The sequence below is a fragment of the Eucyclogobius newberryi genome, unplaced genomic scaffold, assembly GCF_026437365.1.
Source record: "Eucyclogobius newberryi isolate DKJ021-1_F unplaced genomic scaffold, fEucNew1.0.hap1 SCAF_1, whole genome shotgun sequence".
In the NCBI taxonomy this organism is placed as follows: Eukaryota; Metazoa; Chordata; class Actinopteri; order Gobiiformes; family Gobiidae; genus Eucyclogobius; species Eucyclogobius newberryi.
The window spans coordinates 13,109,409-13,134,880 of record NW_027315723.1 but is presented as its reverse complement, the minus strand read 5'-3'; the positions used below and the strand labels follow the sequence as shown (position 1 = coordinate 13,134,880).

Sequence of the window (25,472 nt, the reverse complement as noted above, 5' to 3'; positions counted from 1 at the left end):
GGTGTCTGGTACTGCAAAAGGCAATCATTCAGTTAGGATCATTTTGCTTCAAGTTTATAACAACATACTTAAAATCTTCAAGGAATTGTGCAAAATGGCCGTAGTGGATAGTACTCCACCACAAGCATGGGAGGTAAGAGAACTTTAGTTACATATCTTTTTACATTTACCAAAGTGCTGGATGCAAGAGCAAAACCTACAACAGCAACATTCACCTTTTAAGTAGTTTGCTAACAACTTTAACAAAAGTTTATCTATGTTGTCATTGTTAATAACACATTTAATTATACTGCCATATCTAAGGTGACCTTGTGTTAATTTTTTTAAAGATGGTGGCTAAAGTCTCAGGTTTAATTTTGAAATCACGACCTAAACCATGGACAATACTAAGATTCAATATACATCTGTAGTTTATTTCACCATATGGATTTTTGTTTTCAGTCCCTGGACTACGAGCCCTCACTTCCTGTTTCAGAGAAGTCCAACCCCCTGAGCCGGGACATAGACAAAGCTTCGGCCAATCAGATTGTGACAATCCTCCAAGCCTGTGATATGCAAATGTTTCAGAAAGAAGACTCAAATGGCCAATACCAGGTTGAATTCAGGTTGAATTTATTAAACAAAAATATTATTTACATTTATTTGGAATTTGTTAATCTTTCAGAGGATTTTGAGTGACAGTGTGTTGAAAACAGTCATGGAGGCAGCACTAAGAGTGGAGCAAATGTACAAGGTTAGCTCTCTGATATATAACATTTTGTGGTTTAGGGTACTCATGTGTCATATGGTAATATTCCTGGTTCAGACCTGGTTTAGTCCACAAATAGTTTTTTGTGTGTGTGGATTCAGTCCTGCTCAAGTTCTTTTTAGATCGATCTTCCCAGACAATATTGTGAATTAAAAGTTTAAGAATCATTGGTCAAGCACACGGCAAACTAATTCTTACCCAATTTTGAACGCACAATGTTAACTTCTACTACTTCTCCTGTATTTGGCAAATGTAGGATCCAGAAAACAGTCTTGTAGTTTTAAGTGGATGTGGAACTTCTGGTCGACTGGCTTTTCTCATTGCGGTAATACCTTTTAAAATGTACTCAACAATTCATTTTAATATCAAGAATTTAGCAAATGTGTTCATTTGATAGACAAGTTTCAACAAAGCATTGCAAGACTTGAACAAGCAACCAATATATACCTACATCATTGCAGGAGGAGACAAGTAAGTTGACATTATTAATTAAATGTATTTAAATTATTCTGTTTTGGATTAGTGAGCTGAAAGCTGTTGGGTGTAGCTGTGCATATGACTGAAATGATTTTCTTCGAATTGTGCTCTACAAATAAACTTGCCTTGCCTTTCCTAATGCATTTTCTCTAGGGCTCTTTTCACCTCTCAAGAAGCACCTGAAGATGACCCTACACTCGGCATGCTCTGTCTAAAGGAGGTGAAAGTAGTAGTAATAGTATTAGTATTAGTAATAGTAATCATAATTATTTTTATAGGTCTGTGAAGGAAAGAGGCATGTCTTGTATATTGGTATTTCTTGCGGCTTATCAGTAAGTCAGTAAGAGAAAGTTTAGTTTATAAAAATCTGAATTGTAATAATCTACTTTTTAATATAGGCCCCATTTGTTGCTGGTCAGCTTGACTTTTGCCTTCAGCATCTCGACGTCTATACACCAGTTCTGATTGGGTTTAATGCTGCAAATCAAGCCAGGTGGGAAAAAAATATGAACATTTAAAACTGCATTATTGGTATTGGTTGCAACATGAGTACATTATAAATTTAAAACCTTTTCTTTTAGGTCTGACCCAATCCAAGGCTGCACATTCACTTTCCTTGACGTGACACAAAGGTTGCAGGAGGCAGCTTCACAACAGAAGGCCTTCATCATCAACCCTGCAGTGGGGGTTAGTCATACATTTGTAGAGTACGCCTGTGGTGCTATGAGTGAGTATTTCATTTGTATTCACTCACACATATTTCTGCAGCCTGAAGCCGTCAGTGGGTCCTCCAGGATGAAGGGAGGCAGCGCAACCAAGATCCTACTCGAACTGATCATGCAAGCGGCTCACAACGCTGCCTTTGCACACCACCCAATCGCTTTACAGTGAGTGCAAGTACAGTATTTAGTTCAATAATGTGAAAATCAATAATGAAATGGAAGAATAAAGTGAAATCACATTGCCCATTATGACATATGACAGGGCATCTGGCATAAAGATCTGTCAAATCACCGTGTTTTTCAGCATTGCAACCCTTAATGTATATGGAAGCAGCAGAATGAAAGCAACGGAATAACTGTTTTAGTTCTCATTCATTTACTCCCATGTAGACCAGGTTTAATTCTAGTTTGACCTTGTTTATTTAGTTGTGTTTTAGATCTGGTTATTACTTAGTAGCTAAATGCTGAAGACAAAACTAAATTGTAGCCCAACAGTTGTAAAGAAAGGCAAGAGATGTTTTTTCTTATTGTTGAAAATTCACTCTCTCGCCTTACCTCATGTTCCACAGTTTGCCAAAAGATCTTAGGTAATTAATTTACATGAAGACCACATTGTTGATGCTTCTATTGTAGTGTATTATGGCCTATGTAAATTCTGTAAATAATAATAATAATAATACATAACACTTGTATAGCGCTTTTCAAGATACCAAAGTAAAGTAAGATAAAGTTATTGAAATGCAGTTTTAAAAAGATGGGTTTTCAGTGATTTTTTAAAAGATTGTGAGTCTGATGCGTTTGGAAAGGGAGTTCCAGAGGTTGGGATGACTGAAGTGGATGCGTTGTGGGATGGGGTGTCAGGGGAGGTCTCTGAGGACAAGGGGTGATGTGTTTAGTGGAGGATGTGCGGGTGAGGAGGCGGATGGCAGAGTTTTGGAAAAAGAAAGTTGTCCTAATTTATCCATACTGAATATAGGCTTAGTTCTTGTTTTGCCCTGATGTTTTAAGCCCTGGTTTATGCCTATAATTTAGTTCTGGTTTAGTGCTATGGTCATATATACTGTAGTACATTTAGGTCTTGTTGTGTCCACAGGTAATATTCCCTCAGAGACTAAACATGGAGCCTGCTAAGTGCTTCTATGTGTCTTTGACCTTTGTTTCTCACTCTCCCCTGCCTCCACTGAACCAGACAAACACACATTTTACATTAGACTTTTCCGTTATGGTCCTTTTATCAAATCAATATCTGTGGACATGTTTGTTGTTTTAAATGTATATATTGGACAATGATTTAATGTAATGTTTGAATCACTGTGCTAATATACTCACTATATTACTATGATTTATACCACTACTAATTTACCTACTACTACTACAACCACTACTACTTCTACTACTACTACTACTACTGCTACTACTACTACTTTACCTACTACTACTACTACTACCACCACCACCCCCACAAAGGCTGTTGCTGCTACTTCACGGTGGATCTGCTGTGCTTTGCTGACCCCTAGAGGGCGCTACAGAATTGTCTTTCCCATGTCAGAATCCAATGCATTTTATGTATTTTAAAAATTCAAGGGGAAAAACGTGTGCCATATTTGAACAGGTCTATACGTGATCACCTGGACGTCTATGTTAAATGTTTGGATCTAACTTACGCAAAGCCAGAACACATGGCTGCTATGATAGAATCAGCCGGAGAAAGGTGACCAAAACATTCCATAAATGTATCCAAATTGAGTTTGATATTTAGATTTAAGACTAATTTTGTCTGATTTTCCGTGATCATTTTAGTTTACAAAGTGGTAGACGCGTGTGCTATCTCGGATGGGGCAGTCTGGGTGTACTAGGCTTGATTGACGCGAGTGAGTGTGTGCCTACATTTGGAGCAGGTATTGAAACATACATAATTTATTCATATTTATAAATATCACAAGTATATTGACTTGTGCATTGTTTATTTGATGGCTACTCCGTGGTACTCTTTCAGACTATAATGATATTCGTGGATTCATCAGTGGAGGGTACAGCACTTTAAACAACAAAGAAGGACCCCTGACTTCTCTTGTGAGTGATTTTGCTTTGAACATTTATAAGTAAAAATAAATATAAAATGGTTGAATTGAAATATAGATCATTAAAATGTCCACATGATTAATATTTACAGAAGTCAGAAACTTCAAACAAAGCCACAACCAAAGCTCTATAGTAGCTGCCGCCGCATAATAACCAGTAATAGCTTAGTCGTAGTTTGCTATGCAGTTGTTGAATAGTAATAAATATATGGATATTTAATGAGAATATAAAACAAAACTGAATAAAATTTAGTGTATCTGTGTCTGCATTATCTTTACTTAAAGGTGCACTGTGTAACTTTTCTTGTGGGGTGTCTGCCATCAGCTTGTTTCCATTTAGCTTTTCTGTTGTTGTTGTTGTTGTTGTCTAGACTGATTCACAGTACGGCATTAAACATATATATTTCCATGGAGATGCCACCAGGCCAAGTTTCAAGTCTGATCTGTGGAGAGGTGGCACAGCTCACACTACGAATGCATGTTTTTCAAAGCATTTTTGAGTTATACAAATACCTCAAATTGAATAAATCCAAGCTTTGTATAACACTGAACATTCAGAGCAAAGCAATAACATCTCCCTGGAGCCGAACAAGTAATAAACCCCTCCCTCCAGAAAAATCACACTTTGCACGTTTAAAATGGAAGTAAAATCTACCTATTAATATTGTATTCAACTTCCATTGTTTGCTATGTGTTCCCAATTCTACAGGGCTCTGAGCATTGCCTCTCACATGTAGACTTTTTGCACAGACTCCTGCCAACTCTAAATAATGAAGACACTGTCATTTTGATCTACACTGAGTTTGGTAAGGCAACAGTTAACAGCCAACTATCACAGTCAAGAAGAATCCAATCCGATCCCAACTCTATGTATTAAAGCTAAAAAGATTATCTGGATTTCTTATTGATTTGTTTTTATTTCACCTGGGAGTTTACACCTGTTTCAACTACTCATAATCCCATGTTTTTCCAAATATATTGCAAACCTTTCAACCTTTTCATGGTATATTGATTTGATTTGCCAATTGATTTATGAAATTGTTTATTATAATTTATTTGACTGGTTTTCCTTTTTGTTCTCGAATGGTATTGAAGGTATACTAGCGTTTTGCCACCTTCTTGTGGAGAAACTATTGCTTTACCATCTGTACCCCAGTATGACAAAACCCTAATACATCTATTTACATGGAAACAAGCAGGTGATGAATGCCATACTGTGGAACATTCCAAAAACATCTTCATGGAGACAAGCAGGTGGCAGATCCTTCCCAAGAAATGTGCCCCTTTAATGACTTTTTGGTTTACTTTTGTCAGATGACCTAAGTGAAGTGTCCAAGATGGCCGCCAGAGTGAGAGAAAACAATTGTAAGCTGCACGCTATCGTTCATTCTGCTGTAGATGGTAGAGCTGTTGAAAAGGTAGGTCAATCAATCAATCAATCAATCAATCAATCAATCAATCAACTTATAGAGAATATTGATTTATGCAGGTTGGAATCAATAGTTCAACTGGTTCACAAAGCTTACAAAGAATGGTATGTATCATATGGTCAGTTTGTGCTTTAAGTTGGAATGGTAGTAATGGTAGCAATAGTAGTATAGAAGATGCTGCATTGAAGAAAATAGAATGAGTAATTGTTTAACGCTAAAATTCAAACTAGTAGAGTATCAGAAACCTCAGTGGAAGGATTAGTACTATACGTGCTGCATGTAATACCTGTAGAAGTAGTAGGTATAGTAAAGTCACTGAAGTTGGCTACTCAGGTGCTAAACAGAAATTGTGTATATAATTTGTCAGCGATTTCATGATTTTTGTATTTTATTTAGTATTTTTTTTATTTTAGCAATGGGAGCTATCCACTAAGCTAATGCTGAATGCAGTGAGCACTGGTGCACATGTTCTGAGGGGTAAGATTTACCAAAACGACATGATCGATCTCCAAGTCACCAACAGCAAACTGTACCAAAGGGCAACGCGATTACTACAGGTACAAACCTGTACTTTTAATTTTACATTTCTATAAATGAAAAGGCTTTGCTCAAATTTTAGAAATTGTCTGGTCTTTCTGAAATCCAATGTGAAGAATCCTTGTTGAAAGCTGTTTATGAAGTTGAAGAATTGACCGTCAACATTGCATTGAAGGATATATCTGCTCATACACGTATAGCTTCAAGAAGAGCCAAAGTAAGCAATTCAAAGTAATTGGAAGTATTTAATATGCTCGGAAATTTTGTATCATTTTCTACTTTATGTAGGTTGTTTCTCTGGCATTGGTGTGTCTGCTCACCGGCAGCTCATTGGTGGAGGCGAGGTTAAGTTTGGAAAACCAGCCAATCATAAGGGATGCAGTGGCAGCATGTCTGGCACAGAAAAAATAAACATATTTTAAATAAATTGAATAGGATAAATGATTGAGAGTATTTTTCTGTCTGTGGCCAAATGGGTCGTAATAATGGGATGTAATTGTTACATCTGACGTAGCTGTTGTAGTAGTGTCAGTAGGACACATTGCAGTAATAAAAGTGTCCTTAGTAGTGGTAAGTCTATTTGAGATATTCATATTTATTTCATCATAAATCAATATTATTTGTTAGAGATTAGCTCTACAAACCTAATAAATCTCAAGACATTGAACCATAAACAAGGTCAACAAATCTGAAATCTGAGAGTAAAATGAAAAGCAACCTGATGTAGTTTTTCTTGTTGAGTAACTTCCACAGTAGTGTTTTGTGATTAGGTTGAAGAGGTCATGTGTGATGTAAATTAGCCTCAATCCCTCACAGCCGAACACAGAGATTAGTGACGTGTGTACAAGTATCTTCAGACCAGCTTTGGACGCCTTCGGCGAGCAGCCAATAGTGTTTCAATACGTAATGCAAAATAATACCTTTAGGGTACATTTTATTAATTTATCTTTTTTCTACAATCTACAATTGCCAAAAAAACCTGTTCTAATAGTTTTTAGTAGCAGTGGGACGTGAAATAGCCGTAGCTGTCATAGTACCTGTAGTTGTAGCATTTGAGGTAAAAGTTGTAGTGGTAGTAGGAAGTAGGAATGGTTTTAAAGATGCAGTCCAACTTTTCTGGTGCAACCTTTTTGTCTTCATGGACAGGTTATTTCCATGTTTCTAATGTTCCACAGTAAGACATTAAAATGTTTTTAGCTTGCATGTATTCAGTTATTGTATTGCTAAAATAATAGCTTGAATGACATGCATTCTCACTGTAAGCAGGCTCACCTCTCCACAAACCGACCTGTAACTTGTCCTTGTGACGCCACCTGCTTGTCGGACCCTCCACCTGATACGTTGCATGTTTCACCTTTAACCTTATTTCCAAATGACAAACAATAACCAACAAGTTAGACCACCTTTTTGTTTATTTAAATATATATATATATATACACTTACATTCAAATAGTCATAGATTTACATAGGCACACCTCCTTTACATTATATTCACAATAACTAATCCTAGTTATTGTTTCTAGAAAAATACCATCATGTATTAACCGTAGTTGTCTGCATCGCCATGGAGACCGTAAGGCATGTAAAACCGCTTCACCGCTGTAACTCAATGTCGCCACCTACAGCATATACTCCAACTAATAAATAATAAATAGATTCAACAGCTTTACCGTGTAAAGGTTCAATGATTTATATTGTAAGGAAAGTCCAGTAATTGAAATGGGAGCAGGAAAATGTACTATGATAAAATATGAATAATAATATTTGTTTCCTTTTTCTTAGGCCTATAACACGCTTTTCCAGTTATCCAAAGTTGCTTTAACAAATTTATACATTATCAATTCCCTCCTCATAAACAATCCGGATGAAGTGTCTTGGCCAAGGACATAACAACTTTGATAACATTTTGCACACTATTGTAGAGGTTAACATTGTACCGTAATAAGCTTTCTATTCAAAATATCCACAATCTTACAGTTTAATAAATCATTACATTAAAGTTCCAAATAAGTGAAGTAACGCAACAATAAAGCTACACTATAGTGAGTTAAGTAACCTGAGACTATTGCAAAAGTCAGTACATAACACGATACAGATCAGTGGCTCTATAAGCAAAACAAAAACAAAATAATATATATACAGCATTAATTCCTTATTACAATGGGAATCTTCACTTCTCTAAAAGTATATGTCCCATTGAAATTAAACAATTAATCAATCAAAAATGGTCCTGGCAGAACAAACTCCTCCAGTGGTAAATAAAGTGCTTCAAGTGTTTTATTTCTGTATTTTAAAAATCAGTATGAATATTGCCTGAGAGCTTAGATCTGATCTGATCTTAGATGTTTTTGACCTGAGCTGGTGATCTGCTCCTCTTTTGGATTGTCCCGCCCGGAGACACCAGTTTAGGTCCTTCCACGTTTTTAGGACTGGGACAATGCTGTAAGTCCTCCAGAGATCCAGGCTGGGACTCTACTGAGGTCTTGGTGAACTGATGGCGAAGCGAACAGCTCTGGTTCTTCTCAAGTTTAGGGTCAATGTTTTCAGTTTTGATTTCTAATTTGATTTTCATTTCTGCCTCGTGGTCTGACTTGTCCTCCGTTCCTGAATCTTCAACATCGGCATCTTCTCCTTCAGTTGCACTAACAGCTGGTCTGCTCTCCTAGGAATACAATATAAATATATTAACATTTAATTTATTCAGTTTATTTTTGATGATTGACTACATAAGTATGAGCATGTAATAAAGACTTTTGCTGTGGTACGGTCTTTCTCTTGTCACAGCTGCCCTGGGGCTTATTGGTAGGGAAATGCCTGCCATTTTGGGGCCCTTTGACCGTCACCAATACATGCTATTGGGCGGAAGGGCTTACTTAAATATATCAGTCAGAATCAGAACAAGTTTATTGTCATTGACAATGAACAGAATTCATAAACATAGGAACTTTGGTGATTCGGTGCAACAAAAAACAATGAACAATTATAAAACAACCAATATAAAATCAAAAAGGGCATGCATTAAAGAAAATCAATTTAAATCTAATATAGGATACAAATAAAAGTAGGCTTAATATGTACACAAGATTTACAGTTGAATGTACAGCTGTAGTGCAGAAAGTCAACAGTGCAGTGAGACATTGATAATTGTTAAAGTGACAGTGTTTAAGAAGTGTTCATGAGTCCAACTGCAGAGGGAAAGAAACTGTTCTTATGGCAGGAGGTTCTGGTCCTGATGGACCCTAGCCTCCTGCCTGAGGGGAGTGGCTCAAATAGTCCATGTTCAGGGTGAGAAGGGTCAACTTTAAATACCTAAAGGTATAATTTTGTATATGATTATCAAATTTAAAGGTGTACTATATAACGTTTCTTATGCATTACATAGTACTGCATAATCAATACTGTTGCAATAAATATATAGATGCTACATGGTGATATTATTGCTTTTCCTTAAATAATAATAATTTTAAAACATGCATTCCATTCGTCACCTCTACACAGATCTGACTTGGTGTCATCACCTGCTTGTCTCCATGGAGATTGATGGCAGAATGATTAAAACATAATGACATAATGTCTGATTGGGAGCTCAATGAACAAACAGCCAGTATTGACCACAATGTGGGATTTTCACATTTTTCAGGTGTGAAGTGTTATTGTTAAGAGTGGAGCTTTTGTGTGACTGCCCAGCACAGACATTTCCAGTCGTTCTAATTGGATGAGATTAAGTTTCTGTGGGATTTAAGTTAGAGGTTAGGCTGCACAGGGTCAGCCTCCCTTTAGCCTCTTGATCATGTTCAGGTTCCCACTAGGATTTACTGCTAATACAGTTGCATCAACGTGTCCGAAATTAGCAAGAACGAAGTATAATTGTGAATGTACACTACCTGCTTTGATTCCATGAAATAATTGTTTAGAGTTGACTAGGATTTCCAACTAAATATGAATTCAAATAGTTAGTAAAGGGTCAATAACAAGCAGAAAATAATTGTTTTGGAAATAAATGTTGATTCATTGTTATTCCGTATTATGCCAATAAATATATAGATGCGACAGATTTTACTCCTGAAACATTCAAATATTAATATTCTACTGTAATTTTAGTTTGAGTGTAATGTATTGTCATCACAGTGACAAAGCATTCAAAAGAACTAACTCTATTGAATACAGTACATAGTAGAGTATAGTATAGTCCACTGTTTTGGATTAGTGATAAATGTTTCTTTGTTGAAATACAAGTATATACTTGCACAGTATAAAACTGTTACCTGTTCTGAAGCTCTCTCCTCTGTGGACGCCTCCTCACTCTCTCCTCCGTCTGTTGTCTCCTCGTCTCCTCCCTCGTCTTCCTCAGCTACGGTCATCTCCCCTTTGCTTGTCTCCTCCATCGTCTCCTCCTTGTGTGAACTCTTCTCTTTAACCGTCTCTCTATCACTTTCCTCAGTCTCTTCTTCATCATAATCTTGGCTGCGTTGACAATGGCACTTGGCTCCCTCTGCAACCCCCTCTGAATCCAAATCTTCACTAGTTTCTTCTTCCTCTTCATCTTCTTCATCTTCATCTTCTTCTTCTTCCACTACTACTTCTAGGTTCCTCGAATCTTCTTGAACTACTGTCTGTGCTTCTTCTTGCTTCTTTTCAGGCTTTGCCACAACTGGAACTGGTAGAACTGGAGCTGTTTTGAATAGAAGGATTTTTAAAAGATCGAACTCCTTCTGCACTGGGGGCTTGATTGCGTCTGGGTTGGTTTTGGTCGAGCGGGAAGCCATTTTCTTAGTGACACAGGCGTCACAGGGGCAGAATTCATCGTCACTGCGTTGGTCGCTGTTTTCACCAGTCAGTTCACTCAAGGAATCGCCAGTTTTGATGGAGTGATTTTTCATCACCTGAAAAAGTGAGGACCAATTGTGAGTTGCAAATAAACAATTTGTTTTAATGTCGCATGCCAAAATTGGATTGGGGGTTTATCGTTATAGTTATTAAGAGTATCTAGATTATTCTTCAATTATATTATTCTGTTGTTATTGTCAAGTTTGTGTGTTATTGTTTGTATATTTTATGAACATATACTATACGTCGATTTAAAAATACATTAATAAATGTAATAGGCTTTACTGCTTGAAGTCATTCTTTGCAACATATTCATTTGATATTTTGCATCAGATGCCCTACCGCCATTATCCAGCTTTGAGAATGGACAAAAGTAAATGCTTATTAATTGCTTAATATTATTACGTTGTAGACTACAGTTTTGAGAGGCTTTGTAAATAAAGCATTATTATTACTGAAGTATTTCAAAAGTACTAAAAATCATTCCCTTGAGTTGCACTACTTCTCGGCATAAATGACTCCCCCTGTTTTTAATAGGCTTTTTTCTAAATTTGAACTCAAAGTTGAACTAAACCCATACCATGCCACTTCAAACTATCTTCTAACTTTGTTACTATGCTAACATTATTTAAACAAAATACCATTCAGGGAAAATATAGACAACAAGAAAATTCCACCAGCATAAAATATACTTAATTGGAACAAAATCTTATTTTATTTACCTTGAGAAGCCGCTTTCGTCTGTCTGTCATGGAGTCAGTGGACTGCTGTTCCACTGGTGGTGGCCTGGGGACTCTTGACACATTCCCCGCTCTGCTTTGGATCTTCTTCACCTCCCTCTCGACACTTTTCTCTATCCTCTGGCTCACCTCGTCCCTCAACTCTGCAATCATCTTATCCAATATCAAACTATCCTCTAGATCCCATTTGACTTTGAAATCAGACATAGCAGTCACGTAGTGGTTTATGAATTGTTTTTCCAACTTTTTGAGGAGACGTAGGACCCACATTGGATCAGGGTCCTGGGATTTGTGCTTGGTAACGGGTGCATGCAAAACTGCAGGTGATCTTTCTTGTGTATCTAATTCATTAACTGTTGGAGTCTTGGTATTTTTGTCCAAAGAAGACGGGTTTACTGTCATTTTTGGTCCCTCAGGACTTACCGAAACCTCCTCTGTTTTGGTCTCGACCTCTTCATCCTGTTTTGGTTCATCGTCCTGGTTGACATTGTCCTTCCCAGACCCACCAGACCCACTGCTCATACCCACTCCAGATGAAGACCTAGGTGGGGAGGCTTGATCAGTCCTGTTGGGGTCTTTGGGGTCCCTAGGTTCGGATAGCCAAAGTGTTTGCAGAGTAGAAATGATGTCCTCAAATTGCGGGCGTTGGTCTTTCTGTATGGAGAAAGCCTGGTTTCCCGCTGGTTCGATGAGCTGGAGCTGGGTCAGACAGTCCAGTAGCTCTTTGGCTGAAGCACTAAGTCGACGGCCATAAACGTGGGACACCTATAAAACAAGAAATAAAACACAGTTGACCTAATGCAGACCAAATATATTATATGTCCACAGATATACTAATTGAAATACATGGAATATTTTGTTTCTGAACCAGCACATCTATAAGATTCTCAATGGGGTTCAGGTCTGTTGTAGATTAGTTTCTGCAATCTCCATAGATGTTTTCTCTGCTTGATGCATACATACTGACATATTTTCCATTAACACAAGATTAGTCTTTCTACGTGGTTGTTTCAGAAATGAGAGGTCACTCACTGCATCAGTTCTGTTGCAGCAATGCAGCAATTATCCACCAGGAAGCTTGTACCTATTTGGTTAGTTGAATCCAGGTGGCGACAGACAGTGTGCAGTGTATATAAAGCCTATATCAATTGTACAGTACTGTGGTGCAATAATCATTAGAACGGTAAGCCTTATTGAGAAAGATGAATTAATTAAAAAGCCCATTTGGCCTCATATTACAGCTCAAACTCCAAATGCACAGGATTAGGGTTAAAGCTTTTTTTTTAATCACTTACCTCAGGCATGCTCCGACACCTCCCCAGAGATGAGCTGAGCAGCACCTTCATCACTGCGGCGGACGAGTGCCAGTTCTTGGGCAACGAGCTCTCAGTTACAATCCCGATTGGCCGAATCTCAAACTTTTCAACTGCTTCTCCTTCCTCCTTTGTTCCCTCCTTCTCTCTCTCACTCTCATCCTTAGTCTTCAAATCCCCATCTTCACCTTTGACCTCTGCCTCATCACTAATCCCATTTTCTATTTCAATTTCTTCAACACACTTGTCTCCTTCTTCATCTCCAAGCGCTAGCATGTTAGCGGGAATGCGGTTCAGCCAGTCGCTCACGACCTCATTTGGAGATGCATTTGGCAGACAGGACGGGGTTAGCTCTTGCTCCACCTCCTTCTTACTTCTTTGACTCTTTGTACTCTTATTGCTAGGATTGCTCAACTTTGACCCTGGACTTTCAGGAAGTTTAGCTGCGTTTACTTCCTTGGCCAAGTCCGCAGCTGAGAGGGAATGATGTAGGATGCTTTCGCTGCATGGAGACTTATCATTTTCTTCCTTATTGCGGGAACTTCTGACAGATTGAACACCAATGCTTTCATCATTAGTCTTACTTGATTTTGCACGAGACGGATTTGAAACACCAGATTTTGGCCTCAATGTAGCAGGACTTTTTGATTTAGCTCTAGCTATCTCGTCATCTTCTACTTCAGCCTCACTAGCTTGTTCAGTCCTTCCCTCACTAGCATTATCAATGTCTTCACATTTAGCTAACTTTCTTTGACTTTTAGGACTTGCGGTTGACATTGCTGATATCCTATTATCTGGAGTTGTTAATTGGCCGGTCTTTGTAGTTGCAATTGATTTAACACTTGCAACCAGGCTAGCTGTACCATCAGCATCTACTTGAGTCATTACCTTACCACAATTGCTACAAGACTTTTTAGACTTAGTGCTTCTGACCGAATGAGTGCTCTTGGTTGAACATGAGCTAGCCACTCCTCTTGTCTCATCATTGCCTTGTCCTGGCGTTTCAATAGTTGGAATATAGATTGCATTTGGTATGGTTGGACCTATTTCTGCATTGTGAGGACTTTTGGTGACTTCAGGACTCCTTCTTCGGGAGGAAATTCTAGATTCGCCGCTTTCTGATTCTTGATCATCCGGCAAAACAAGTGAAACGGATGCAAATGACTCTTCATCGCAGTCCTCTCTTTTTGATGACGAAATGCTTGCAGCCACCTCTGAGTCCTCATCTTTGTCATCAATGTCTTTTGGTTTCTCACAAGAGCATTTTGACTTGGATTTAGTAGATTTGCAAGAACGTACCGACAAGGAGCTAGTTCCTCTGTGGTCTCTATTTTCTGGCATCAGCTCTAGAGTATACATTAAATTTCTGCTTTTTGTAGCTTGGTCTTCTACTAAACTTTTATTAGCATCCACCATTTTGTTTTGCTTTGAACTTGTTGAAACATTGGATTTCTCTGTTTTAGCCGAAGCAGAGCTTGTTGGTCTATCATTGCTCGCCACTTCCGGTGTCTTTATTGGGACCACATGAAATCTATTTGACTTGCGGGATTTGACAGACACATGACTAGTCACGCTTTCACTTTTATTGTCATTTTCTTCATTGACATTGGTAGAAATGACCGTTTGGTTAGACTTTTTTGACCTGTCAGAAACAGCTGAAAAATGGGTTTTACCAGAAGAGGCGCTCAAAGTTCTTTCCTCGTCTTGCTCTTTGGTCGGAGAAGCTAATCTTGAACTCTTATTGGTCTTGCTAGTCTTGACGGACAATGTGGATTTACAAGATATAGAACTAGCAGCTCTTCCCTCGTGTTTTTCTTCCCCATTTTGGGAAATTTCAGTACAATTTGACATTGATTTTCTTGATTTATTTGACAATGCACTTTCTCCTCTCTCGTCTCCATTTTTTTCAGCAGTTGGCCTGGGGGACATAGATCTTTGTTCGGTATTTGATTTGTTTTCATTTTTGGATTTGTCAGAAACATGTGACTTGTTTGATTGGACAGATAGTACACTACTAGGTCTGCTTTCCTTTATCGATTTTGATTTTACAGAGACTATACTCACTGATCTTGTGTCGTCATCAGCGCTTTGAACCTTTTGAGATCTTTCAGAATTGGTGGATTTGACTGATATTTCACTTGCGGGTCTACTTTCTTCCGCTGATATATCTGACTTCACCTCATCATTGTCATTATTTTCTTTCATATTTTGTATTTTATTTTGAACAGACTTTGTTGACTTGGCTGTACCATTAGATGTGACTGAAATAACACTTCCAGTTCTACTTTCTTCTTTTTTGGATGCTTCTGACTTGATCGATTTGACAGACAAGACACTAGCAGGCCTACTTTTCTTCCCGGTAGACTTTACTTCCAAATTCTGCATTTCATTTCCCGAAGACTTTTCCGAAACATTAGTTTTGCTTGATTTGGTGGACATTGGACTAGCTGACCTACTTTCATTGGATTTCACTGATGAGACACTAGCAGATCTTGTCTCCTCTTCTGTTTTGGTTGATTTAGCACTGACAGGCCCACTTTTCTTTGCAGATATGTTGGATTCTTCGGATTGCACGCTTGCAGACCTTGTTTCTTCCCCTTCCTCTGATGTAGGAGCTGTGACTTTTATTCTTGATTTCTGTGAACAGCTTGTTTTAGTCGATGTATTGGACTTAGCCGACATAGCACTAGCTACTCTTTCTGCGGTATTGTCGCCCTCTGCTTCCTCTCTAGTGATGGGATCAGAAACTACATTGCAATTTGAGTTTTCAGACTTAAACGATATGACACTTGGGCTTCTATTTTCAACAATTTCACAATTCTTGCACCTAGAGTTGCATGACGTACTTGACGTTACACTAGTAGCCCTTGTCTCCTCAACTTCCTCCTCAGTTTTGGACATCACACTGGCCGCTCTATATTCCCCATTGGAAATCATAAAGACTTCCCTGTGATAGGTTAAATTGCTTGTATTCGAAAGTGATGACACATCTGAAATATTATCATCTTCGTCATTAGCTGGATTTACAGATGATGGCTTTGATGATTTGTTATTTGACCCGTTTGAAGCCCTACTATTGCAACAAGAGGCAATCTTTGCTTTCCAGCCTCCACAATCAGGACATACAGATGTAGATCGCCGTGAACCCACTGACAACCCACTGACAACAGTTTCAACTTCTTCAATCTCATAATTTGCTGTTGTAATAGATTTGCAAGAATTTGCATTGGATTTTGACGTAGATGCTCGTCCATTCACCTCTACTTCAGATGTTGAATGACACTGACAAGTCGACCCTTCTTCCTCATCATTGCCGCCGCCATTTTGTTTAGTTGAAGCATTGCTAGCTGATTTGTCATTATTTTGGAATTCTGATGTTTCAGATACTTTGTTGCCACACCTTGAAGCACTTGGGGGCAATTCATCATCATCTTCTTTGAGCTCTTGCAAAATGTGTGATGAAGCACTAATAGCAGACATAGGGCGTTCAAATGCAAGTGCATCACCATTGACCACCTCACTCCGACTACAACTTCGGCTAACCGTGCTAATGTCTTTTCCCCCTATATGTTGCTCCGTGATGGACATTTCTTCTTGGACAATTTGGCTATGTTCAGATCCATCTTCGCAGTTGGTAAGTTTAGCCCGGCAGCGCACCACTCTAGTTGAATTGCTTGAGGAACTTGAGCTAGAAGAGCGGGTATGCCTTAAAATAGTATGGCTTTCTGTGGTTGAATGAGAAGGAGGGATTGGTGGTTTGGGACTGTGCACTGGATTTTTCCATAGATCATATTGTAGATCTTCCCTATAACAGCATGGGCATGTATTTGCAGCCATTGCACATTGAAAGGAGTAATCCCTATTTTCCAGTTCATAGGAATTGCAATCAAGATCTGAACAACTTTCATGTTGCAGATAATGTGTCTGCCCTTGACTGATTGAGCAGGAATCATTGGTCAAATAAGGGGATTTTTTAATCTGCGTGGACCATTGCAAGGTTTCATCACTATGGAGACGGAATCGGACTTTCATCTCAACAGACAGGCTGCCATCTTTGTTGACCACAACACGTTTTTCAATGTCATCGTCCATAACGGCGGCCTGCCCCTGGGACATTGTGCTGAGACCATAGGACTTCTCTGAGGACATAGAGAGACGGGCTGAGCGGTTTGAAGAATCAGAGCGTGGGTGGATGATGCTCTTCTTAGTTTCAAGGCCAAAGTTTACTGAAACGTGGACATAGAAACGCAAAAAAAAATAATGAATACTACTTATCGGTATACACAATCATCATTCACTTACTAACTGTATAAAAAGGCTACATTTTAAATACTACTAGATAAAATAAAGTTGTAAAATACAAACATTTGGTTGAATTATTACGATTATACATTATGATATCCCATTTCTATTTCAATCAAAAAATTAAGCCATTTTATGCTAGTAGTTGTTTAAGTAAATTGTGTGTCCACATTTTGCTTATAGTTAAGTTAGCTTCTTATTTTAAAATTAGCATGGTGAACAGACACATGTGTTTGAGGGTATGGTGTTTGAACGACACTGGCTCAAGGAGAAGTTTGAGTTCAGCCTATTTATTTATTTATTTTTCAAATTAAGCTTTACCTAACACACTGTTTGCATAAAAATATTCCTTAAACAGAGCAAGTCTTAAAATAGTCCAATGTGAATAAGTCAAATTGTTGAATAAAACAGTGACAAACTTCATTCATTCAACAGGAAAAAAATATAGGAAAGATGAAACATTTGAAATTAAATTACCCGTATTCTTCTTACTGTCCTGCCCCTCACTTTGCTCGCTGGCTCCGGACTGCGCTCCTTGAGGGGGAGATCGAGCCCCATTCCCAGGAGTTCGAGGACCCACCCCAGGAAGTTTCTCGTCTGAACCTTTTCTGATGTAATTCACCAACAGTGGACTGAGGCCTTCTCGTCCCGCGCACACCAGCATATTAGGGCCAGTCATCAGGCTCTGAACGTTGTCAATCTAGAGTAACAATATACAAGTAGATGGTAATTAGTTTTATTTAGGTATTTAGGTTTTATTTAGGCTCTGATATGATGTGCCCTCAGTATGACAGCTAATGGAATCCAAGTTTTACAGGTGATTATATTTCTATGTGTTTGCTAGTAGGAGCAAATGTTTCACTTATTACGTTTAATTCTATATTTGAAATAAAATAATACACTGAACATCATGGCTGTTATTAAGCAGGTGGTTATAATGTTATGTCTAATCAATATATGTGACTATTTGAATATACATTTACTTACTTTACGACCTTCCACTGTGTACAACTTGTGCACATGAAACTGCATCACGTTTGACGCTTCTTCTAAAAATGCCCTCAGACTCCTGGTCACTCTTCTGCTCAGCACCACGCTCCCTCTCACTGCTGGCTCTGTGTTTTTGACCAGCAGGAGGCGCCGCTGTCTGTACGGCACGTGCCCAGGGCTAGTGGCAGAAGTAGATTCGGGTCTGTGGGGTCTTCTGCCGTGATGGGACCAGACTCCGGGGCGTTTGGTGGCGATGTCCATGTTGATTGGCTTGGCTTGACGTCGGTCGGAGCAGAGGTAACAGCCACCGTCCTGGAGCTGTTCCAAGTGTTGGATGGTGTGGGTCCCGCGAGGGGTTGTCACTGTGCGCACACCGAAGGGCAACGGCACCTGGTTTTGGAAACAAAAAAAACACACAACTTAACATCAAATATAATACAATAATACAACGTTATTTTGTGATTTATTCAAAACAACATTGAAACTGTGTACCCCGCCTTACACCCAAAGTCACTGGGATAGGCTGTCACCCACGACCCCTAACCGGAAAAGTAATTGTAATTATGTTGAATAAGTCAAGGAAAAAGAAACATATGATTACACCTTGTAATTAAGGAAATGCAAATAGGTATTAACTTTGCAATAATTTGTAAAATTTGCATCAACCAAATATATATACATACATAATATATGAACATAAATGTCATATATTTTTGTATGGCCTCCATTACATTCATATTTGAATGGCCAATATAGAATCATATTATTTTTTATTTTTTAATGTGGGGCAGTCTTAAGTTCGATTCGGGCTCTTGACAATTTGCTGCATGTCATACCCAAGTCTCATTCCTATTTCACGCTACACTGTCCTGTCAAATAAAGCCTATGGGCCATAAAATCCTTAACCCCCTCCAAAAGAAACATTGAGTGTCACTTTTAATAATTACTGTAAAAATAATGACATCACCACCTTCCAAACTTTTTTTTTACCATGAAGAGGTATCCAAAACACTATATCTTTGTGCAGAGCTGGCAGCACAGTTACAACCTACATCCACATTCACTTCACACAATACCCCTCCTAGAGCTTCAAAAGAGCTTTGTGAGTATCTCCTGTGGCACTGACCTTTTGGGAAAGATCATCCAGCAGAGCATCGAAGCATTTGAAGCTGCGATTGTGCACGGCCATCTTGACTCCTCCAAACTGGCTGTCTCCACTCTTGTAAAAAGTGATGCGTTTGGCCTGAGGAGCTCTCACGTGGTCCGGGCGTGTCTGGGGGGAGTGGGGCTGATTGGGTGGGACAAGAGGACAGGCATGTTGTTTAGATGGGGGGTCCCACATCCCTGCATGGACAGACTGCATTGTGTTGGGTTGTCATGAAGTCCTGGAAAACACAAAGTAATTTCTCATGATTACCGGTATTTTTGTTTGTATTTCTTGGTATTTTAATTTGAATTAGGGGTGGGCGATATTCACGAAAAATATCTCAATATTCTTTTAGAGCATCTCGATTAGGTCAATTCAACAGAAAAGTGTTAAGACATGCCTTTAAACATATTATTTGAGGTTTAACTAAAAAGTAAAAATGAATCACAAAAATATAATCTTATACCCTTACTTGATAATATACAACATAACTTTACCGGAGAGCACTCCCACCTCTACTTTTAATGCATATTTTCTTGTTCTGTAAAGTGTTTTGAATTACTTCGTGAACAAATTGTGCTCTACAAATGAACTTGCCCTGCCTACTACCACAACATGTTCTCCAGAAACAGTATTGATGGGAAATAAACTTGTCCTGGGAAAATCTCCTGCCACTCTTTAAAACTATTTAAAGTTCATATGACTTAGACTACATGTTTCACTAAAACCTATCTAGCATAATTTATGCAGATTCTTTAATATTACCTTCTCCAAGTTATATGTTGGAAATGTTTTTTGCTTTACCAAATTGATGGCTTTTATTACTGAATCTTTGGAAAAATAATATCTAGAGAATTGAGAACAATAACCAATGATTCTTTAACCTTCAAAATATGAAGAACTCAGAGGGAATAGGGGGTATACATTTAACAAGGCACAAAGACAGCGGTTATGTGAACCCTAAAAACCTGCAAAACACGGTAAGCTATTAACATCTTACAAAATCTGTGATGGGATCAAAATAAGCTATTGTTTTTCATAGAACAACATTTAGTTAAACTTATAAGATAGCCTGGACCCTGGACAGTGGCCAACAGCAGAGCCAACAGACAGAGACATAGACACATAGATAACCATTCAGGTTCACTTCACTCTCACATTCAGTCACTAGGGCCAATTTAGAGTCACCAATTTTTCCTAACACTTGCATGTCTTTGAACGGTGGGAGGAAGAGAACCCACAGTAACACGGGGAGAACATGCAGACTCCACCCAGAGAGATCGTGTGATGTTGGTCTGGTCCGGGAATCGAACCCATGATCTCCTTGGGAGGCAAGAGCGCTAACCGCCTTTGCCACCGTGCTCCCCCTATTGTCTATTCTATATTTTAAATAAATAAATATATATAATCAATTGTTTTGTAAGTTTGAATCCTGACTCTCCATCCATCCATTTTCTGCCGCTTTATCCGGGGCCGGGTCGCGGGGGGCAGCAGTCTGAGCAGGGACTCCCAGACTTCCCTCTCCCCAGACACTTCCTCTAACTCCTCCGGGGGCATCCCGAGGCGTTCCCAGGCCAGCCGAGAGACATAGTCTCTCCAGCGTGTCCTGGGTCTTTCCCGGGGCCTTTTCCGGGTGGGACATGCCTGAAACACCTCCCGAGGGAGGCGCACAGGAGGCATCCGGAACAGATGCCCGAGCCACCTCAGCTGGCTCCTCTCGACGTGGAGGAGCAGCGGCTCTACTCCGAGCTCCCCCCGTGTTTCCGGAGGAAACTCATTTTGACCGCTTGTATCCGCGATCTTGTTCTTTCACTACCCAAAGCTCATGACCATAGGTGAGGGTAGGAACGTAGACCGACCGGTAAATAGAGAGCTTTGCCTTTCGGCTCAGCTCCTTCTTTACCACAACGGTCCAATGCAGCGACTGCATCACTGCAGCCGCTGCACCGATCCGCCTGTCGATCTCACGCTCCATCCTTCCCTCACTCGTGAACAAGACCCCGAGATACTTGAACTCCTCCACTTGGGGCAAGGACACCCCACCCACCTGAAGAGGGCAAGACACCTTTTTCCGGTCAAGAACCATGGCCTCGGATTTGGAGGTGCTGATTCTTATCCCAGCCGCTTCACACTCGGCTGCAAACCGTCCCAGTGCATGTTGCAGGTCCGGGTTTGATGGAGCCATCAGGACAACATCGTCTGCAAACAGCAGAGATGAGATCCTGTGGTCCCCAAACCGGACACCCTCCGACCCCTGACTGCGCCTAGAAATTCTGTCCATAAAAATTATGAACAGAACCGGTGACAAAGGGCAGCCCTGGCAGAGTCCAACATGCACTGGGGAATCCTGACTCTGACAATTTCTATTTCCCCACTTCACCCTGTCCTCTCCTGTCTGATAAAACCTATGGACAACAAAATCTTGAAATGTGTATAAGGCATGGTGGATTTTTTTTAGATATGTTAGTACTACTATGACAACACTAAGTCAAAAGGGCTGGTTTCATAAAACTACTACTTGTATCCAGTGCAATATTAAGCAGTCCACTATTTAGTCGAAGTATGTTTATAGATGTATAAAAGAGCTATTGCAACACATGCTATTACTTCTGTAGCCAAGCACACATAGAGAAATCCTATTTGCAGAAGATGTAATGCTTTCTTCTGGCATGTTTCTAAGCACTAGATAGTCCTACTTGCATAAGAGAGCGAGCTTTAAACTAAACCTTTTAGTTCAAAGGTAAATTCTCTGTTCTTTGTGACCACAGAACCCATATATATACATCACACAATAGTTAAAAATATACAGAAACTAGCCCCGTTTTTAGCAACCTGTCAAGCTGTATGTGACCTATCGGTCACTTACATGTAACAACAGTACTTAAAGAGAGGTGGGTGATTTTCATACAAGATATAAATTATTGTTTGGAGCATGAAGTATATCAAAATATTTCAAAAGTATCAAGTTACTAATATTACAAATCTGCAAAAAGAGCTGATTAATATTTGAATAATGTGGTAAAATCTTTCAATTAAGATAATAATTCCTGTTATGGACTGCACTTACAATCTATACATTTAGACACACACATAATGTTAAAATACATATTAGATGTAATTTTGCTCAAACTTAAAAATGCTGATTTGCCAGGCTTAAGACATTAGGCTTTTAGATATAGGGACCAAATCTCTGCTCTTAGCCATTCCCAATGTGACACAGCTTAATCCTCCTTTAGTCTGTTCTTTGCATTTGAAGGGAAAAACACCACCTGTCTTTAAACAATAAGGCCAGAAATTCAACCAATTTAATCTGTACATATTAAATAAATGTATCAATGTAAATATTTACTTTGATAATTAACTTTGTTTGCTATAGAAGTTGTAAACATCTCTGTCTAGGTTTGCATCATGCTGCTAAAATAGCCACTTAATCCAATATCATGTAAGGTTACATGTTAATTTAAAAGTACTCAAAATATAACATATGATAAAAACATGGGCATAACAGCATATCAAAAAATGCAAATTCATTCTTCAAATATCTATAGATTACTCACATATTGAAGAAACATGGTCCAAAATGACATAAAAGTGTCAAAATTTTCCAAAACAAGTTGATTTTAGCAATAGAAATAATAAAGTAGGATACACTTGATGCAATAGCTCTTCTGTTAAAATGGCATCCAGTGATCAGGGAAGAGAGAGAGGTCTAATGATAGAAGCAAAAGCCTGATTAAGGGTTAGACAGGAGGAGGAGGAGGAGGAGGAGAAGGAGGAGGAGGAGGAGAGATAGAAACAAGATGGTGGAAAAGGCCAGGAGAGCTCTTGACCTGGAGAAAACTGCGCAGCCTAATTGCGGTTTTGATGTTTTGATTCACTTGACGATTTCAGCTGCTTTTTATAGAAACTAACTAACTCCAACTGCAAGAACAGTTTAGAATAAAGCAATAATAGAATAAAAAAACTATAATTGCTGCATTCTAAATTGAGAAGTGTTTTTGTTTGCTTGTTTTTGGTATTGAACTTTTTTTTTTTTAATCTATAGGGAAAGAAATGAATGTGAGATTTAAGTCACTGTTCCATGAAGCGACACACAGATCTTTCAACTTTGCAATGATAAAATGTTTTCAGTTAAATGTGGACTGTGTGCCTGATTTTCGTCACAAAGTGCTGCTTTTAAATTACACTTAATGGAAGGGGAAACTATATTGATCTGTTTAAAAGAATATTAGCTTTAATCACGGTCAAACTGAGCAAAAGGTTTGTCCAATAATCGACAATCTGTCTCTCAGCTGGGTGCCTCCTGCACAAATAATGAGCTAGGAAACTCACAAAATACATTCTACGACTTCATAAAAACTGACAACTATTTAAATAAATAGTAGTTATTGATAACCAAAATTGCTTTTTTTTTTATAACTTATTAATATTGATTATCAAACTGGTTGACGCAGACCTCTCTCAATCATAACATTGAAAGTCAAATCAATGTTTGTAATGCAATTTTTAAAAGATAAAATAATTGTCACTACAAACTACAAAGGTTTTTGTAGAAGGGACAGAGCAACATGATTTAAAAAAGACTTTAAGGAATTTTTCATATCCATCTCGGTAAACAACCCCATTTACAAGCCTATGTTGTTTTTGACCCACATACAAATTGATACCATCCAAACACCATATGTAAATGAATACATATTTGAACAAAACCCATTGTACGGTTGCATAACTGCTATTTATGTAACAACACCTTTTAGATCAATTTGTATCTGCTTCAGGGGTCTAATGAGTGAGGAGTAACAGAACAGAGTGGGCGTACTGATGTAGCAGAGGGGATTGTGCGTAAACGGTAAGTCACACATGGACAGGTAATGGGTTGACAAAGGGAAAGCAGCTGGGAACATGGGGTGTCTCAGGAGGGTTGATCAAAAACATAACAGCAATTTGGAATTACAGAAAATGTGTGGATACTTACAGCTGTACAATGAAAAAAGGCATTGCAAGTTAAATTGTGCAACTCAAATGGGTTAAGTTTGTGTACATTCATTGCGTACATTCCACCCACACTTTAAAATTCAAGTACCAAATTAAGTCGTCAATGATCAAGTCAATGGCCAATCCAGTGAAAGCATGTGTTTCGAGTTCAGACTTTGTCTTATGTGTTAAATGGTAACGATTTAAAGACTTGTTTGTTTGTTTTTAATTGTTGAAAAAAAAAGAAAGGTATTTTATTTGTTTTTCAAAAAGACAAACTAAAACTACTAGAACTAATATGAAGATTATACAGTGTGTGAAGATTGAAAGTTATAAATAAAATATTTTGAAAGCAATGCCCTAGAGCCTTTTCCAAAACACCTCTTCACTGTCCAGCACAGATGATTGTTGTATGGAATTTGACATTTTAATTTGTCAGATTTGCTCCTCTTTTGTTATCAGCTATTGACCTTCTTTTATATCTACAATTTCACAAAACAGTGGTTCCCATGGGAATGACACTTGTTGCCTCTTTGTCTGGTAATGTGGCGTGATGCCTCCGTTCTGTTTGACACACTTCTTAACATGTTATAATCCCTAATGCTAATTGTGATGCATTTATCCTATTTGTACATGTGTCAATCAATTTGGCAGATTCCATACCGCTGAAATAACGTTTACAGATACTTTAGCCTATGCACAAGATTACAACAATCACAATGTAGGCATATAGGGTTGTGCTCTTTTTTCATTGCAATAGCATTCCAATTGTTTACTGTCTGAAACATAGCTGACATAGAGCAATGTCAACGGTGCGCGACTTTCTGAGCCAACGAACATAATAATAATAATAATAAAATAAATTAAAAATCACAATTGTCAGTCTTACCAAATCAGAGACGTGATCGATGAAAGCTCTCGTGATGTGAAGACAACGTTAGACTTCCGAAAGTGTTTGTAGGCATGTGTCAGAGTAAGCAAAGGTGTGGAGAGCTCCGACAGCCACAGAATTCACGGCGAGAGAAGGTCCTGGCAGTGCGCGGCCGTGCGTCAAGCTAACCACAATCTAGCCCGAAAGTATGCAGTTTGTTATTTCACCAAAATAAAAGTTGTTATTTTTACGAACTACTTATCGGACTTGAATGCTACCAAATATAATGTTTCTTCATTTGATTTATAGCTGG

At 38.6% G+C, this 25,472-nt stretch overlaps 2 protein-coding genes across 2 annotated transcripts; one reads left to right on the top strand and one right to left on the bottom strand.

Moving 5' to 3' along the window:
- Positions 1-6,448, top strand: gckr (glucokinase (hexokinase 4) regulator). The gene is made up of 19 exons (XM_072450921.1): positions 1-133; positions 442-594; positions 665-733; positions 1,005-1,073; positions 1,146-1,219; positions 1,379-1,445; positions 1,504-1,557; positions 1,624-1,718; positions 1,807-1,912; positions 1,994-2,112; positions 3,560-3,658; positions 3,748-3,845; positions 3,944-4,020; positions 4,738-4,834; positions 5,343-5,446; positions 5,518-5,562; positions 5,872-6,015; positions 6,078-6,212; positions 6,284-6,448. The coding sequence occupies exons 1-19, from the start codon at positions 95-97 to the stop codon at positions 6,404-6,406; spliced, it is 1,767 nt and encodes a 588-aa protein (XP_072307022.1). The 5' UTR covers positions 1-94; the 3' UTR covers positions 6,407-6,448.
- A 1,885-nt stretch (positions 6,449-8,333) lies between these two features.
- Positions 8,334-25,280, bottom strand: rp1l1a (rp1 like 1a). Its single transcript, XM_072449191.1, has 8 exons — positions 25,178-25,280; positions 19,294-19,552; positions 18,165-18,557; positions 17,655-17,877; positions 12,858-17,101; positions 11,545-12,327; positions 10,261-10,878; positions 8,334-8,657 (listed from the first exon to the last, which is right to left on the bottom strand). Exons 2-8 carry the CDS (start codon positions 19,528-19,530, stop codon positions 8,334-8,336), a joined length of 6,822 nt encoding a protein of 2,273 aa, XP_072305292.1. The 5' UTR covers positions 19,531-19,552; positions 25,178-25,280.
- Between the last annotated feature and the right edge of the window lie 192 nt (positions 25,281-25,472).

Bases quoted from the DNA above. Each gene is read 5' to 3' on its own strand.
- gckr (XM_072450921.1), top strand. From the start codon at position 95: ATGGCCGTAGTGGATAGTACTCCACCACAAGCATGGGAG. The intron at 3,659-3,747 runs GTGACCAAAACA...TGATCATTTTAG, and splicing joins ATAGAATCAGCCGGAGAAAG to TTTACAAAGTGGTAGACGCG. The intron at 6,016-6,077 runs GTACAAACCTGT...CTCAAATTTTAG, and splicing joins GGGCAACGCGATTACTACAG to AAATTGTCTGGTCTTTCTGA.
- rp1l1a (XM_072449191.1), bottom strand. From the start codon at position 19,530: ATGCAGTCTGTCCATGCAGGGATGTGGGACCCCCCATCTAAACAACAT. The intron at 12,328-12,857 runs GTAAGTGATTAA...CTTGTTTTATAG, and splicing joins GGTGTCGGAGCATGCCTGAG to GTGTCCCACGTTTATGGCCG. The intron at 8,658-10,260 runs GTAACAGTTTTA...TTGTATTCCTAG, and splicing joins AGGAGAGAGCTTCAGAACAG to GAGAGCAGACCAGCTGTTAG.